The sequence below is a fragment of the Bombus terrestris genome, chromosome 9, assembly GCF_910591885.1.
Source record: "Bombus terrestris chromosome 9, iyBomTerr1.2, whole genome shotgun sequence".
NCBI lineage: Eukaryota > Metazoa > Arthropoda > Insecta > Hymenoptera > Apidae > Bombus > Bombus terrestris.
The window spans coordinates 8,409,875-8,426,161 of NC_063277.1; the positions used below are offsets into that span (position 1 = coordinate 8,409,875).

At 27.5% G+C, this 16,287-nt stretch overlaps 2 protein-coding genes across 11 annotated transcripts; one reads left to right on the forward strand and one right to left on the reverse strand.

Moving 5' to 3' along the window:
* Positions 1-81: 81 nt before the first annotated feature.
* LOC100646746 (ras-related protein Rab-5C) lies at positions 82-10,394 on the reverse strand. 6 transcript variants are annotated; one of them, XM_048408822.1, is made up of 6 exons: positions 10,308-10,394; positions 5,581-5,749; positions 5,315-5,466; positions 4,880-5,096; positions 4,458-4,582; positions 82-2,365 (listed from the first exon to the last, which is right to left on the reverse strand). In XM_048408822.1, the coding sequence occupies exons 2-5, from the start codon at positions 5,741-5,743 to the stop codon at positions 4,470-4,472; spliced, it is 645 nt and encodes a 214-aa protein (XP_048264779.1). In that variant the 5' UTR covers positions 5,744-5,749; positions 10,308-10,394; the 3' UTR covers positions 82-2,365; positions 4,458-4,469. The 6 variants fall into 6 exon arrangements, with proteins under 6 accessions (XP_048264779.1, XP_048264777.1, XP_012167208.1 ...); XM_048408820.1 differs by having other exon boundaries at positions 10,233-10,369; XM_012311818.3 differs by lacking the exon at positions 10,308-10,394 and adding an exon at positions 9,659-10,226.
* Positions 10,163-15,918, forward strand: LOC100646509. 5 transcript variants are annotated; one of them, XM_020864560.2, is made up of 11 exons: positions 10,163-10,299; positions 11,966-12,072; positions 12,266-12,487; positions 12,680-13,176; positions 13,253-13,427; positions 13,494-13,829; positions 13,910-14,115; positions 14,318-14,564; positions 14,649-14,879; positions 14,954-15,205; positions 15,272-15,918. In XM_020864560.2, the coding sequence occupies exons 1-11, from the start codon at positions 10,215-10,217 to the stop codon at positions 15,497-15,499; spliced, it is 2,586 nt and encodes an 861-aa protein (XP_020720219.1). In that variant the 5' UTR covers positions 10,163-10,214; the 3' UTR covers positions 15,500-15,918. The 5 variants fall into 5 exon arrangements, with proteins under 5 accessions (XP_020720219.1, XP_048264775.1, XP_020720220.1 ...); XM_012311813.3 differs by lacking the exon at positions 10,163-10,299 and adding an exon at positions 11,351-11,809; XM_048408818.1 differs by lacking the exon at positions 15,272-15,918 and having other exon boundaries at positions 14,939-14,975.
* The last annotated feature ends 369 nt before the right edge of the window (positions 15,919-16,287 follow it).

Here is a 16,287-nt window from a genome sequence, read left to right on the forward strand (position 1 = left end):
CTGTAAAATATTTCCAAATGCATAAACTTGGCTGTGGTGAATCAACATATTTACTATGAAGAGGATTTTTTGAATAAACCCACGGTCCGCACAAATCATCATAATCTACATTTGATTCGATTTGAATGTCCGACTGGATTTTCTGTAAAATTACTTGAATTTTCGGTATTGTACGTTCTGACAAAGTTAGCCACTTAACATTTATAATTGATTTCGACTGGTCTTTTTGACCATTGGTTTCTGTACGATCTTCTGTTATGAATTGATATGACATTATCAAATATTATTTCTACTACAGAACAAGGTATGTATATTTAAAAATTAGATACATATAATAGTTAAATTATGAACATTTAAATTGATAGAGAAGATCGGACTTGATAAATCGAATACAAACTAACTAACGGTTTGTGTTGATCGTGTTTTCTTTTACTATATATATATACTAATATTAACATATCCTAAGCATAAAATATTATATACATTATATAGAATAATACATATAAATGTTAATAAGCCTACAATTTCATGTATTATCTTTTAATATTGTTAAAATAATTTATGTAAATCAATGCAAACGCCATTAAGAATCATATACATTTTCAACCACAGAATATCAACAACGTAGAAATTTAATAGAGAATAATTTTTAAAATCGTAATTATATTTACTACGACGCGTTAGTGTGATTATAAAATGTCAATATATGTGCTTATTAAGTGTATGTATATACGATATATATATATGTATCATATCGGGAATATATATATATATATATATATATATGTAGCGTGTGAGGGTTTATATACACAATATATATATATTGCACCATTTAAAGCTACAAACATAAAATAAAATATTACATTTTTCGCTCTTTTAATTGTATAAAGGCGATTATAAAATGCACAAATTATTTTGCTTAAAGATACAATATTTTGATAAAAATTTTAATAATTTTTATATGTAATTAATACAAAATTTACAACATATTTACTTTACATTTCAAAAGACAAAATAAATAAAAACTTAAATTTTTTCAAATATCAATATACACTTTCGAAATATACAAAAAACTAACATATCTGTCAAACACTGCATAATAATGAACAAAGTGTATATTCGTGTAAATATAAATATTTCTTCATTTTGTTTAAAGCTAAAAAATTTAAGAATGATTTTTACATAAATACCAGATTTTGTTTTGATTATCTAACATCCCAGTTTTAGAATTGAAATCCGGTTTTCTTTTTTTTGCTTTTTACATGATGGTACTTGATAATGTTTATTTAGACGAAATTTTGAAAATGATTTAAATTCAGTAAAATGTGATTTGTATTGCTATTAGTAGTTAAAGTTTTATAATTTACAATGTGGATTATTTATTAAACTAATTCCTGCTTAACATGTAAAATTAAACATGAAGTACAAAAAAATATTATATAATATGAAATTTTAGAAAAACAGATAGCTTTTAATATGATAAAAACGCTAACCTAATTAGATGAAGCAATTGCCTTTCAATTTACTATGGTTTCATACAAAATTTGCTCTATTCTATCGTAATTGCAGACTCATTTATATGATATGATAATTTTGGATGAAATGAAATGGTGAATTTGACGAAATCCTTAGTAATATTCACAAGTTTATTTTTTCTTGCGTAATCATTTATAATTTATCATGAATTATTGAATAAAATTAATATACAATACATTTCGGAGCAAGATTTTGTTATACATGTTTACAAACTAAGAAAGTAAATACATAGTTAATCATAGCAGCAGGAATGGCGTACTATCTTACAAGACGTTTTGCGTGCCAAAATTTCATCATACATTGTATGTTTTAAATGTATATTATTGTTACTAATATTAGTGTTATTATTATTATTATTTATCAATGTTACCATTAATATTATCATTATTACTTATTACCATTAACATTACTTATTACATAAATCATATTTATTATATATGATTTATATCGTAATCGTATTTATATATATATGTATATATATATGTAAGTGTATATATATATATATATATTTATTTATTTATTTTTTATATTTATAACGAACACCGCCCATTACTACTAGAATTACAAATGGGAGCTTAATCTGTCTCTGTCTCTCTTTTCTTCTTTCTTTTTTTTGACAGTTCTGATACTCAAAATAGATGATATATCGTTGAATGCAATGTGATACACGCATTTTTTTCATTGATCACTCAGGAAAAATGTTCGTCCTGCACAGTTCACCTCCCATTCCAATATAGTGGTTTTTCTGATTGTTTTATATTCCACTCAAATATATATTCATTGCAGACACACTCATGGTGTATTTATATTTGTTGATTATGGTACAAATCTGTAAGCAAAAAGTAGAGTGTGTCTCCTACAGTAATTGATTATATTAACAAAAATGCGTACTATATTTTTTTAATTATTATGTTACTCTTAAAAGAAAAAAATACATTATACTCTATTTGAGAAACATTATGAATAAATTCTATTAAAGTTTAATGACAATGTCAGTTTTAATTCAGTTTCAAATATGATTATAAAAGAATATTATAGATATAAAATGTGTTAGTTATTATATCCTAGTTAAATCATTAAATAATTGGTTATATACTACTACAATTGTCATTGCCAAAATATACTAATAAACATTATAAACTACAGAATACTTGGAACAAAAATAAAACAACATGTAAAACATGAAAAAATATTTATACAAATAATACTTTAATTATACATAACACAATACTACTTCCTTAAATTTCCTCTGAACTAAACACGCATGTACGTTCATATAAACATTTATATAAAATAAACAAAAAATAAAATAGATTTTGTCCTTTAATCACTACTTTCTTTTTAATTTACTTAATCACAGCTATATTATAAAGATATAATTATGATGGAGGAATGAAAAAATTGAAGAAATTGGCTAAGCAATGATTTATATTGTTACATTAGAAGTAATAATGATAAAGTTTTGATAAAAATGAAAAGAAACAGTTTTTACAGGATTTTAGTATTATATTATATACTACTTAAATAAAGGTTATTTTTAAAGTACTTACAGTTGTATTGATTAAATTAATAAACTCAAGTTTTAAATAAGAAATTAACACTTTCTTTAATATCATTTTATGATTTACAGTAGCAAATCTTAATAAAATTGTAAATATATTACAAGGATATTTTTACTCTCTTGTATCTAACATTTAACGGTATAATTAATATTATAAATGTATGTTATTCGTGTTTTAATCAAATAATAAGTATAAAAACTAAATGAAATAAGAATAGTATGTAACATTTTTAAGCATACAATATATAACGTTACTTTGTAATAGAATCTTGTAGAATTTAACATATAACGTATAAAAAAAAGAAATTTTCTAATTCTGATGTAGAATTTTAATTATGCATTATTTCCAATCAAGTGCAAATATATATATCCATGTTTTGCAACGCGACAGATGATAAAATACAACAACAGGCTCATTAAAAGTATACAAATAAAAACGGGAAAAAATGCGAATTGGACTGCGCATTATTCACTGCAATAGTTGATCTACGAAGCTATGTAATATACAACGATATATTATGCAGAAATATACTTATATAAATATAATTTTTGTTCTAAAAGTATAGTGCATATTAAATGCCAAAATATTTATTTATAAATATTTATCTTAAAATTGTGCTAAAACAAATTTATAACAGACAAGAATCTTACTGCAATTGTGAGGTTTAAAAAAGTCATCATTTTTTATAGTTTCTAATATCATAAATGATTTTTTAACTATTAATAACTTATTTTCTGATGAAAATATAGAATTTATGAAATCTACTCATATTGTCTGTTATGTTTTAAAAATTCAGCAGACTTATATACAAAAACAAACTTTATAATGTAAAACGTCAATTTTGTCCTCTATAATGATGATTATTTTAGATATTCAATGATTTAATATGAAAGAATATTATTATTATTATTAATATAATCCAAATTTTGATGTTTGCGCCTTTTTTACTTGTTTAATAAATATTAAAAATGAAAGAAGTCAAAAGCACATGCAATAAAAATATTAAACATAACAAGAAATATGCTACAGCAATATCTACTCATGTCTCACAATACTAATACAAAATTTTGCATACAGTGCCCCATAAAATGTTTAAATTTTAACCTAATTAATATCAAATCATTTATATCATTGCAAGATAATCATTAGTGTCTATTCATTATATATCTTAGTATTATAAAAATATGTGGACATAGTATACTACAATATTATATCAAATGCTGGACTCATATCTGATGCACATATTAATTGTTTTGTGATTCTTTCAAGGATATTATATCTTTCACCATTGTTTATCACGAAGGTGTCAAATTGTAACTAATATAAAAGTGTATACCAATATATATATTTGACACGTACAGATTTGGATAATCACTTGCAACAATTGCCAGTTGCTGCCTTTTGTCCTTCTGTCTCAACTAATCGGCGACCTTGACCACTTGTACTTGCATTTCCTGATTGTTCATTCTTTGGAAGTTTCTTAGCTGTAACATAATAACACAAAACTTTATTTAACAAAAAGAAAAATACAAATAAAAATAGAATATTATTAGAGAAATATATTATACAAAGAAGATTAGTAAAATATTCTGAAATATAAAAAAAAACTTTTTATAAACATACAACAATAAATATTTTATATGATTATAAAGTATGTATACTCTGTGTTATTATACTGCATGTAATTTAATAAGCGGTATTATTTCAAATCCAGATGTTCTCTTTATGTAGGTTAGATAAATATAATAAAATTGCTCATGTGTATAACAATACAATCTTACCAATTGCCAAAAATATATCATTAACATTCATTGCTGTTTTGGCTGAAGTTTCCATGAAAAGAAGACCATTTTCATCTGCATAAGTTTGAGCTTCATCAAATTCTACAACTCTTTTATTTGAAAGATCGGCTTTATTTCCAGCTAGTGCTATAACTATACTTGGACTGGCTTGTCGTTGCAGTTCCTTCACCCACGTTTGAGCACGTACAAATGTGTCCTGTAGTTTTTTAAAGATAGATGTAAAGATTAAAAAATAATATTCATAACAATTATCAAAAAAATAACAATTAAAGTCTCATTACTATTTTTATTAACACAAAACCCAGAACACAACTATTTTTTTGCCATTTCCCTGAATAAATATTTACATTAAATATTGCACATAATTTTCAGTATACTTAAAATGTATATTGAATTTGATAGACCTTTACTCACTTGGTTTGTTATATCATATACAACAATGGCTGCCTGCGCACCACGATAATACATTGGTGCAAGACTATGATAACGTTCCTGCCCTGCTGTATCCCAAATCTCGAACTTTACAGTTGTATCATCCAGGCATACAGTTTGTGTTAAAAATGCAGCTAAAATCAATAAAATACTATTTAATTAGATACATATTGTATTAATTATAATTCATGTTATTTTCATGTGACCGATGCTGTAATTAACACTTATGGAGATATTGAAATCCATACCTCCAATAGTACTTTCTTGGTACTCATGGAACTGTCCTTTCACAAACCTCAAGACAAGACTTGATTTTCCCACAGCAGATTCTCCAAGTAACACCAGCTTAAACTGACATATCTTCCCTTGTGTTGAACCATTTGGCCTCTGGGCTGTACCCCGATTAGCCATGATCACCTATGTTTAAAAAATTTGTAAATATTTAGAACATATTACTCTTTTAATGTAAAAATAATAAACTTTTTGCTGCTCTAAAGTTTATAGTGAATTAACATTTATAATAAGATACATTTAATACATTTAAAAATAACAAAAAAATTGGATACGTTAATTTAGAAACATCTATAACATTAAACTTATGTTTCATTATTCTTAATATTCCTCCTTATAGCCTTTGTAAACAAACAGTAACACAAACTTTTTGTAAAATACTTAAATTTATTCAGAGCCTTGCTACTATCTCTAAAAATATTAAAAGCATAATTCTATATTTACAAAAAACTAACTATTTATTTCAGTATAAGACTTCAATTATTTTATACTTATTCAGTTATTGTAAATGATAAAATTTTCTTTATAAATAAACAATAAATTTTTAAAATAACTCCTAAATTAGCATTTAAACTATAATATTATTTTGATTATAAAATATAACATAGAATTATATAAATAACAATTATTGGAATTCTGAAATAATTGTCGATTTTTTACTTGTACCTAAACCTGTAAATCAGTAGATAAAAGTCTATTTATACTGAAAGTTCATATGTAATAGATAAGGCTTTCAGTTACATACTAAGTAATCAACATTTAACTAAATGTTTTAGCTTGAGCAATATAAATTGATAAATATACATAATAAATTATGTTTTTCTATAAACTCTAAAAGATTTTAATATAAAAGCAGAAAGCTATACAAGATAAATTTTTAACATGAGAATTATTAAATAACAAAAATTAGTATTTCAAATTTAGATCTTCAGAAAAACATATTTTAAAGAATATTATAGCATATTAGCATATTGATTAAAAGTAATATATTAAAATAAATTTTTCAATCAAGCGTCACAAATATCAAATAATAGATTTCTTCACAATAGTATAAACATTATACCTTTCCAACCTTGTAGCTTGATTAGTTTCTATTATTTCTATATAAAACAATATAAAATAATTCGAAAAGAATTTTTTTGTAATAGTGTACAAATAACTAATATTATAAAATACAAAATTTGACCACATGTAAATAACCTCTCAAAAATTGTATTACACTCAGTCTGCAATAAAATTAAATACAACAAAATATTATATCTACAACTAAATGAGAGAAAAGAATTAATATGGATTATAAGAATGAGGCTCCGTTAAAACGCATTACATAAAAACTGATCAAAGAACGGACGTAAAAATTGAAATAACAAAAAAGATGCATCCTTGCGTATTTAAGCATATAAAGTGCAAATAAACAAATAATCAAGAACCAAGATACGAATTATATCGTGAATGTCTGCAAAAATATGGAACTTGAGTAAATTAGAAGACAGGAGAAAAGAATTAGATATTGACTTGCATAAATGCGTATGATAAAATTTGATTGTCTACTCTATTGCGATAATTCTCTGACACTTACAAGTGAAAAAACACAGTAGGTATAAACTAACGAAAAATAATAACGTATGCGGTTTAACCCATTAAAGCAGGGGATTCTGTTAATTACATTATCCAATTAGTTTGCGAGGAGAGTCTTGTTGAATTGAACGAGTCCGTTATTGGTTTGCGATAATGTTACAATTGATAAAACCAGACAGACTCTAAATGATAAACGCGTAGCCTGTTCTAACAAGGAATATACGAGTGAGAATTGGTAACACGATGACTAAACGCAGCAACTTCACGGCAATCACGAAATTCGCGTTACTCGCGGCGACGAAAAGGAAACAGGTCCACATCGCGCGAGCTCGTCCGGGTACGGGCTGACAGGAAAAAAAACATTCCTAAGAGAGAGAACATACTAAATGAAAAAAACATACACGCACATATATACAGAGCTTACGCGTACTTAGAAACAAAATGAAGCTACGTCAAACCTTGCATACGTACGAACTCACCCCAAACTTATCTACGTAACCAACAGCTCATAACCTTCAGCGAAATAGTATTATCGAAAAATCACAAGAAACCGTTAAAGCGATGCATAGGGACTGGGAAAGAAAGAAAGAAACCGATAAGGACAGACAGAATTCTGTGTACGCGCGCGCAAATTCTCTTTCTCTCTTCCTTATATACACGTACATGCATACGTAGGTGTTCTTACATACGTTCTTTCTTTCTTCTACTTATTAATGCTTTATCTTCTTTCCTCTCATTTGCTTATTTGCTTAATCTGCGTTTCGTTCGTTCGCTTACTGATACGCTATCCCCACCCCCTTTCCCGCTATCTCTTTCTCATTCATTTACAGTGGAAGACAAAAGTATTCGTTTAATAAGAATGCGAAAATAAAAAGTATTGTATTTGTTACAATATTAATTATATTAATATACATATGATTGTAGATTATACAGATGTTTGTAGTAATAAACAGAAAATACAAACTTCGTAACTTGTAGAATGTTAATATTTGGAACAAAAGTACTTGCACTTTATAATTGATTATTATCAATATTACAATTGATATATTTTATTAATAACAGACTTTATTTCCAATTATTTACCAATTTATTTGGTATGTAATACATTAAATTTTTAAGAAACCCTACTGATATTTTACTTTATTAGAATCTTTGTGAAATACTCTATTATATCGACATATAAGAATCGATGAGATTTAAGCCTGGTAATTGCTATGGTGACTTCCAGTCCCGGTCCTATTGAAATTAAGATGTATTTTCAATTCCAACATTATTTGACGCATTTGGGTAATAAATATTAGTTCTCTAATTCCTAATGGAACAATACCCCTACCCTTATCACTATACTTTTTCCCTCATGCTTCATAGTTGATTGTACGTATCTTAAATCTATTTCAGTATTTGTTAATCATCATACCTTTTATCATTCATCTGATTGAAATTTCTGGGAAATCAAAATACGATGCTTTTCAAACATCTACACTTAAATATTTTAAAAGAAAGCCTGCAGACAAATGCCAACAAAGTTCAGCAGGATTAAGACCCATAGCAACAACCAGACTTAAATGTATGATGGGAACTAGAAAAACAGATAAGAAAATATTATATTAAATTAAAACAATATTTTAAAAAGATGAAATATTAATAACTCTACAAAGTATTAATTATAATATATAATAATAATCACTGATAGCGTGTAGATATTTTGTCCCAAACATTAGCATTATGCAAATTTATAATTTTTACAAGTTACTATTGAGTATTTTAGTTGACCTTTGTTTTTTATATTTGTTACTACTAACATTGTTGTATAATGTATCATATGAATGTCAATCAACAATGCAGAAATACAGTACTTTTTTATTTTCATATTCCTATCGTACGAATACTTTTGTCCCTCACTGTATTCATTTACAATGTCTTTCTTTCACTCACTCTCACTCTATCTTTCTCTCTTGAACTCGTTCATTCATGTTAATTCTTTCTCTTTCCCTCGAGATAGCAAGGGAGGGAGGACAAGAGAAGCAAATAAAGGGTGTAAGCGATGCGCCACGATAGTTACAGTTCTGACTACTTGTCACCGCCCGTGAAACGTCAGCAAGATCTGAAATAATCGAGAGGAGCTAAAGCATATCCTATGAATTAAGAGAAAACGACAGAGAAAAAAGAATTCACAATCTAAAAGAAACCACATGTCCTAGGGTACACACGTAAAATCTTGTCGATGTTCGTGCAATAGAATACACATTAAAAAGACGAATAACGTAGACACGGTATCAAGCATATTCTTTGCGTCTGTGATAGATATCACAATATCCCATAAACTAAACTGTTTCGTTATGGGTTATATAAAAAAGAAAAAGTGAACATTAGAAAAAAATTAGAAAAAAATGTTTGAGGTAGTAAGGAAAGGGACACCTGGCAACTGAATGAAAACTGAAATTTTCTATGGTTAACCTGCTAGCGTGAGGAAGCTCGCCGTCGAATAAGAATGCGGCACTAGCTCTTTAGACGGTCGATGAGCGCACAACACCGCGCGACGATGATTAATGTCAATTCACTGCCGCGCGTCAGATACGATCACTTGTCTTGAGTAAATCGGCCCACTAACCGAGCATAGATCGTGCAATCTATATAGAATGTGTACATTTATGACAGCTCCGGTTGGTACACACACACACACATACACACACACACACAGAGGGCAGATTACACGGCTCTATGAAGCTTGTTGATTTTTTTCACATTCCTCCTTATACGTTCGGAGGATTAAGATCTTTCGCCACTTTTCGGAAAAACAATAACTGTTCCAAATGGCACTTTTCTCAACAAGATGGATGGTACCGATGTCTCTGTAACCTAACGGAATGAAGATTAAAATCAAAGTTGATCGCACTGTAATGAATCAAGGTCCAAATCACGCACACGGTACACACAGTGCTGCAACACTTTCATTTACAACGTCAAATCCGAAAGTCACGATCACACGCAATAGTTTACCACCGATCAATCAATGAGTCAGTCAATTTACCCAGATATTCTACGTGAAATTATGAAGAAACGTCGAACAGATTTTAATCTGAGAGGATCCTTCAAGAGTAAGTACCTTTCTTCAATGTCGTTTTCTTTTTCCTCGAATCGGTAATGGCGCATTTCAATGAACACGGCCGGAGAATGGCGCCACTGCTGACCAATAAGATTACAGTTTCATTTTATAGTGTTCTTTATATATACAGAATTAGGTAAGAAAAATATTAATTTTCAATTTTAATAATAGCGTAATTTATGTTCTCCTTAGAACTTTTAGTTTTATTGCTATACATTTTTTAAAATATATGTTTATATACTCTTATTTCTAATATATTTCACTACAATTTATAACGTTGCAAATGTTTTCAAATATAAGTAGGGATCTTTGTTATTAGTAAATTTTATATTTCTTTATATACATATAAGATATAATGTCAGGTATTAAATATAAATTATAACAATATAAAGTAAAATATCAGAATTTCATAACATTCCAAATTCGCGCTTGGAATATTAAAGAGATTCGTAACTAATTTGTATAGTAGGCGTATCAAGGCGGATACTTAGCAATTTTCTTCTCCCATCCTTATTTTACATTATTTTAGAATTTTTATTTTATACTTGATCCACTATAATGTGTAAAATATTCAATTATGCAATTACTAAATCCATAAAATTGAAAGAAGAAACCTGTTACTAAAGATCCAATACAAAAAACAAAATTATATATGTACGTATGTTTATTATTCTCTTTCGGATTAAAAAGGTTATATAATTCAGTCGTCAAAGAATAAAGTTAAAAATTGTATGAAAAATGTACTAATATACATTGTAACATAATATTTTATTACTAAATTTATTTCATAAATCTCTGTAGATGATTTTAGTAATTTTTAATAATTGCCATTATTTTTCTCATAATTATTTTTTCAATATAAGTTTATATAAATTACTATTAACATAAATATTTATCTCGAAATCACTATAGCAAATATTGTTAATTATTTTGGGCATTAGTAAAAAAATATAAACCTATTTCATCATTTTTAAATTACAAGATGAAAAATGAATTACGATAATTATTAAATATGTAACAAACTTATTTTAATTATATTTAATATCCAGTATCAAATAATTTTTACACATGAAATATAAAAGAAATGAAAATTTTACATAAAACCATAGTAGCCGTCCTGAAAGTAAAAATGGCAACAATGCAAGAGCCCGGCTTCCATATATCTAACCATAGCCAACTCTAGAGTCAGCTCTGTTTCTCTAACTAAAAATAGGTTTCCAGATGCGGTATTGCCACGTTTTTCAGCAGTTCTAGTACCTACTAGAGTCAGCTGTGATAAAACTATTAGCTGCACTGATTGACTTTAATTCAATTGGTTAATTTCAAACGTAATATTTAGAAATGGCCGCCAAATACCGGTTTTCTGCAAAACGATATTTATTATTTCCAACTTTATAAGTGTGTCTATGTATGTTAAAAGAACGCGTGTGCTTTATATTTTTGGAATGTACAAATAAGAATCATTTATTGTACATGCCCACATGTATACATAATTATATTTCGTAAGAGATTTTATTGAAAAAACTATACTATTCAATCGTAGTATTTGTAATTTACATATAAAAATTTATTAGATTTATTAACTTTAATGTTATTAAAATTAAAAACTAGAAGGTTTATTAATATTCCAAATTTTGTAATTACTTATGATATCTCAGACATAATGGACAAATACCAACACATAAGAACATTCATATCAGCGGTTTTAGAATATACTAAACATCCAAGTGAAACAACCGCTTCAATTTTACAACGAAATCTTGGGGTAATTATATATTATTTTATTGTTTTTAATATATTGAAAATGAATAGCGACTGTAATCTTACATAATACTTATGAATGACTTACATGAATACTCGATATGATTTTGCAAAAGCTAAAACAAACTTTAATAAATATTTTAGTATTCTGTTTAATATATAAAATATCCTTCATAATAAAAATTTATGTTTAAAAGGTAATAAGTACATCATTGGATTTAAGCATTTTTGACCCTGGAACTAACATAGCAGCAGAGTTCTATGTTAGTTTGCATGAGCTGATGAATTCTTTAGCTTCCAGAACTACTTTGATTTGGAGTGCTGTGGATGTTTTACAAAATGCTTGTCGCAATGCTGCTGCAAGACAAGCTCTCATCCATACATTTAAATTTGCACCTATACTGGCAAGATTATTGGAAGTATGTATATTTGTATATTTTAAAGATCACAAAAATATAGCATTAGAATATGATTTAAAAAATATAGAGATACATTTATTTTTATTACATTTAAGGTTCATATTTTGCTTCCTATAATACAATTTTTGAATTTAATAACTGGAAATATAAAAATAAGTAATAATTTAATGCTTCTGTATAATAACTTCATAGGCAAATTTAACAAGCGAAAAGAGAATACGAGTATTAAAACTACTACAAGAATTGACATATGGAATAAAAATTTATTGGCAAGAAGCTCATTTACCATATCTGGTGTCAGTATTAACACAATGGGTGACACAATCTAGGGAAGAAAACATTATTGCACTTTCCTTAGGTGTACTAGTAAATCTCTGTTACAAAAATCTTCCAGCTGTATATATATTAATAAGAACGATTGATACAAAAGCATTCATAAGAACCTTATTAAAAATACAACATTATAGTGTTAATACCAAAGTACAATGCTGTAAGCTTTTGATTATATTAGAACATACAAATACAAATATTTCGGAAAAATCTATTTGGGATTTTGCTGATGTCACATTCAGCAGTTTTATTACAGCAATGAAACAAAAGGATGTTCTGTTACTGAGACACATCATAGATTTCTTTGACTATGTTGGACAAAATGAATATTCCCATGCTGTGTTGTTAACATATCCACAGTTAGTTACTTTATAATTTTCAGTGTAATTTTGATATTTGGTATAAAAATTACCTCATTTTTATTGTCTTAATTAGTTATGGCAGAGGTGTGGAAAATATACTGGCTACATTAGAAGATAATGCAGATCCAGAATGTGTTGCTCTCATGATGGAATTTTTGTCATTTCTAGTAAAATTAAAATTATCTGCTTTGGTGTCTTTATATCCTTTATGTGTAAAAACTGCAATGACTTGGGTTCCTGTAGAACAGGTATGTCTTCGTTATATTTAAATATGAATAATGGGTAACAGATTATAATAATCTTTTCTAAATTAGGTGTGCTCCAGAGCATTAACTTTAATAAGAGTTACAGTAATTGATGCACGACGTACTAAATCGTCATCTGAAGTGTTAGCAGAATTAGATGCTTCAGTTTTAATGCTCATAATAAATTCAGAAAATGACGAAATTCAAGGAAAATGTGAATTAACATTAGAAACAGAAACGAAATTGGCAGAATTAATGCAATTATTTCAAGAAATGGTTAAAACATCTACACTCAGAACAAAAGTGATGCAATCCTTGAATGAACAAATGATACGAAAATTATTAAGTCCAATGTTAGATTCTGAAACATGTGCAGCTGATAATTGGCCAGGGAATTTTATTCAAGTATTGTATTCTTGTTCCTTAAAAAAATATAACTCTTGTTTTTTTATAGACATTTTTGATAATGACACTTTCTATTTTAGAATCCCACTACAAATTTATGTATTCATGCATTAGCTTTGACTGCTGATTTAGCTGCTGATAATTCGCAATGGTTAACTTTATATTCTGAGTTACTTAGAAAGAAACAAATTCAAATGACAATGGCAAATGCATTGTTCACTGGTGATACAGACATTAAACAAAAGGTTCTACAATTGACATCCACCATGGGATTTCCTCAAGAATGGTAGGTTTTATCTTAATGTTCTTTAGTTGTTTAACAAAATACAAAGATTTTAACAGATATTGTTATTCAAATAAAACATTACTGTATTTTCACTACTAAAATTGAATACTTTAGCAACAAGTTATTTTAATTTTTATTGATGACAACTCTAGACAAATTCACTATCAGATGCAAATTGTATCCCATATTTTTGTGTGACAAGTGTTTCCGCGGTGGCGCTTTGTATGAAGCAACTGGAGCCTTTAATATTGGTACAAAGTACTCATGGTATGGTAACAAATATTGGAAGTAAAATGTCCGTAAATGCAAGTAGTGAAATGGTTCCACTGTTTTCTTTCGTGCAAGAAGAACGGCTTGATGCATTTTTAGCAAAATTGGAAAGAACTTATGAGTCAAATCAAATCAATGATATTACCACATCAGCAGTAATGGAATTGTATGAATACAAGGTATATGCTTCTTTTTAAATACATCTTAACATAAGCACAAAATGCTTATTATATTTACTATATCTTATATTCATATTATAAAAGTTAGCAGCTATGAGACATGCAGAACGGGCTATGCAATCTAGTTTAGAAGCAGCAAACAATCATGGAACCAGTTTGCAACATAGACTGGCACAAGTAGTAGCAGAATCAAGCCGTTTACATCAAATGTTGTTTGACACACAGCAATGCTTAGAGGAAGTGAAGTCTACATTGACTGTAAAGCTTGCTGAAGCAGAAGAACAGAATAAAAAAATAGTAGCTATTAAAACACAGGTTAGTACTTCTCATAGTGAATCTATCAAATAAGAATTTAAATCAAAACTAAAATATAGAAGTCATATTTATAGGAAATCGAAGGTTTAGAAAAGATAGTAACGGAAAAGACTGCTAACATTGATCATTTAAATATAGTACTTGTGCAACATAAGCATGAATTAGAAAGTACTTTAAATAGAATTGAAACATTAACTAAAAAAATAAAAGAGTTAGAAATTGAATGTGTGACTGCAGATGCAAAAACCATGGAAATGGCTAATAAGAATCACGAACTTAGTAAATTGCTTCTTAAAAGGCAGGATCAGTTAAATAAAAAGGATCAGGTACGTTTACATAGACTCTACTGTTATAATAGAATTGTTAATGTATGTATATATAATATTAAATAGGTAATAGAATCAAAAATTGCGGAAATTCAGTCTAATCAAAAAGATATATCTGCACTCAAACAAGAAACTCAACAATTATCAGAATTAGTACATACATATGAAAAGAGCATTGCTGAAAAAGAGGAAATAATTAAGAAGATGAAAGCAGAATTGATGGATTTAAGTCGGATGCGTGACATGATTTTCGAACTTACTGCCAAAAAAAAGGAAGACCTAAACACAAGCTAATATTATATTTTTGTCGCAAAATTTATTTTCAAATTATCAAAACAATTTGATAGGAATTTTTAAAGAAATATTTCTTATTGATACCATTTTCTTATATTTTTAATATAAGTAATAGAAAAATAAATTTCGTTAATTTCTAAAACATTTATCGATCATCTCAAAATGTCGTGTTCTATTTTTGTCATATTTATAGACACTAAATACGCCTTATTTTAGGAAAGGAAATTTATTGGCAAATTTTGTCTACTTTCTGACGTTCGGATCTTTCAAACAAAAGTTAGCATATGGTTGAAAAGCTGTTCTCCGTTTTTCTTTGTAGTCTATACTGTGATGTAAAATGGTAGTTTTCCAAATTTAGCGATTATATAGTTTGTTAGCAGTAAAAGTTGAAGAAAATAGAAAAAGTGGGGAAAGTGTGATTGTATATGTAGTTGTTCTTTGAACAAAATTATCTGCACTGTTTACAACGATAATACTTCATCTATTTATTATTACAATTCTACCAGTACAAGGTACATTTTTATCTTTATCATCCGCAACATAATTAATGCTTTTGATATTAAAAGAATAGAGATTACTTATTTTATACATGTAATATTTTATTGAAACAAAATATATAGCTCGAAAATAGTTGAAAGTGCAAAAGAAAGTGTTTCGAAAATATGCAATCGGAAAAGATCTTACCGCATTTACTTTCATTTCGTTTAAGAAAAAAGTTCATCGAACTATTGGAAAACCAGTGTCACTTGCATTGACATATTATAAGTAATTAAAAACTTCGTAATAAC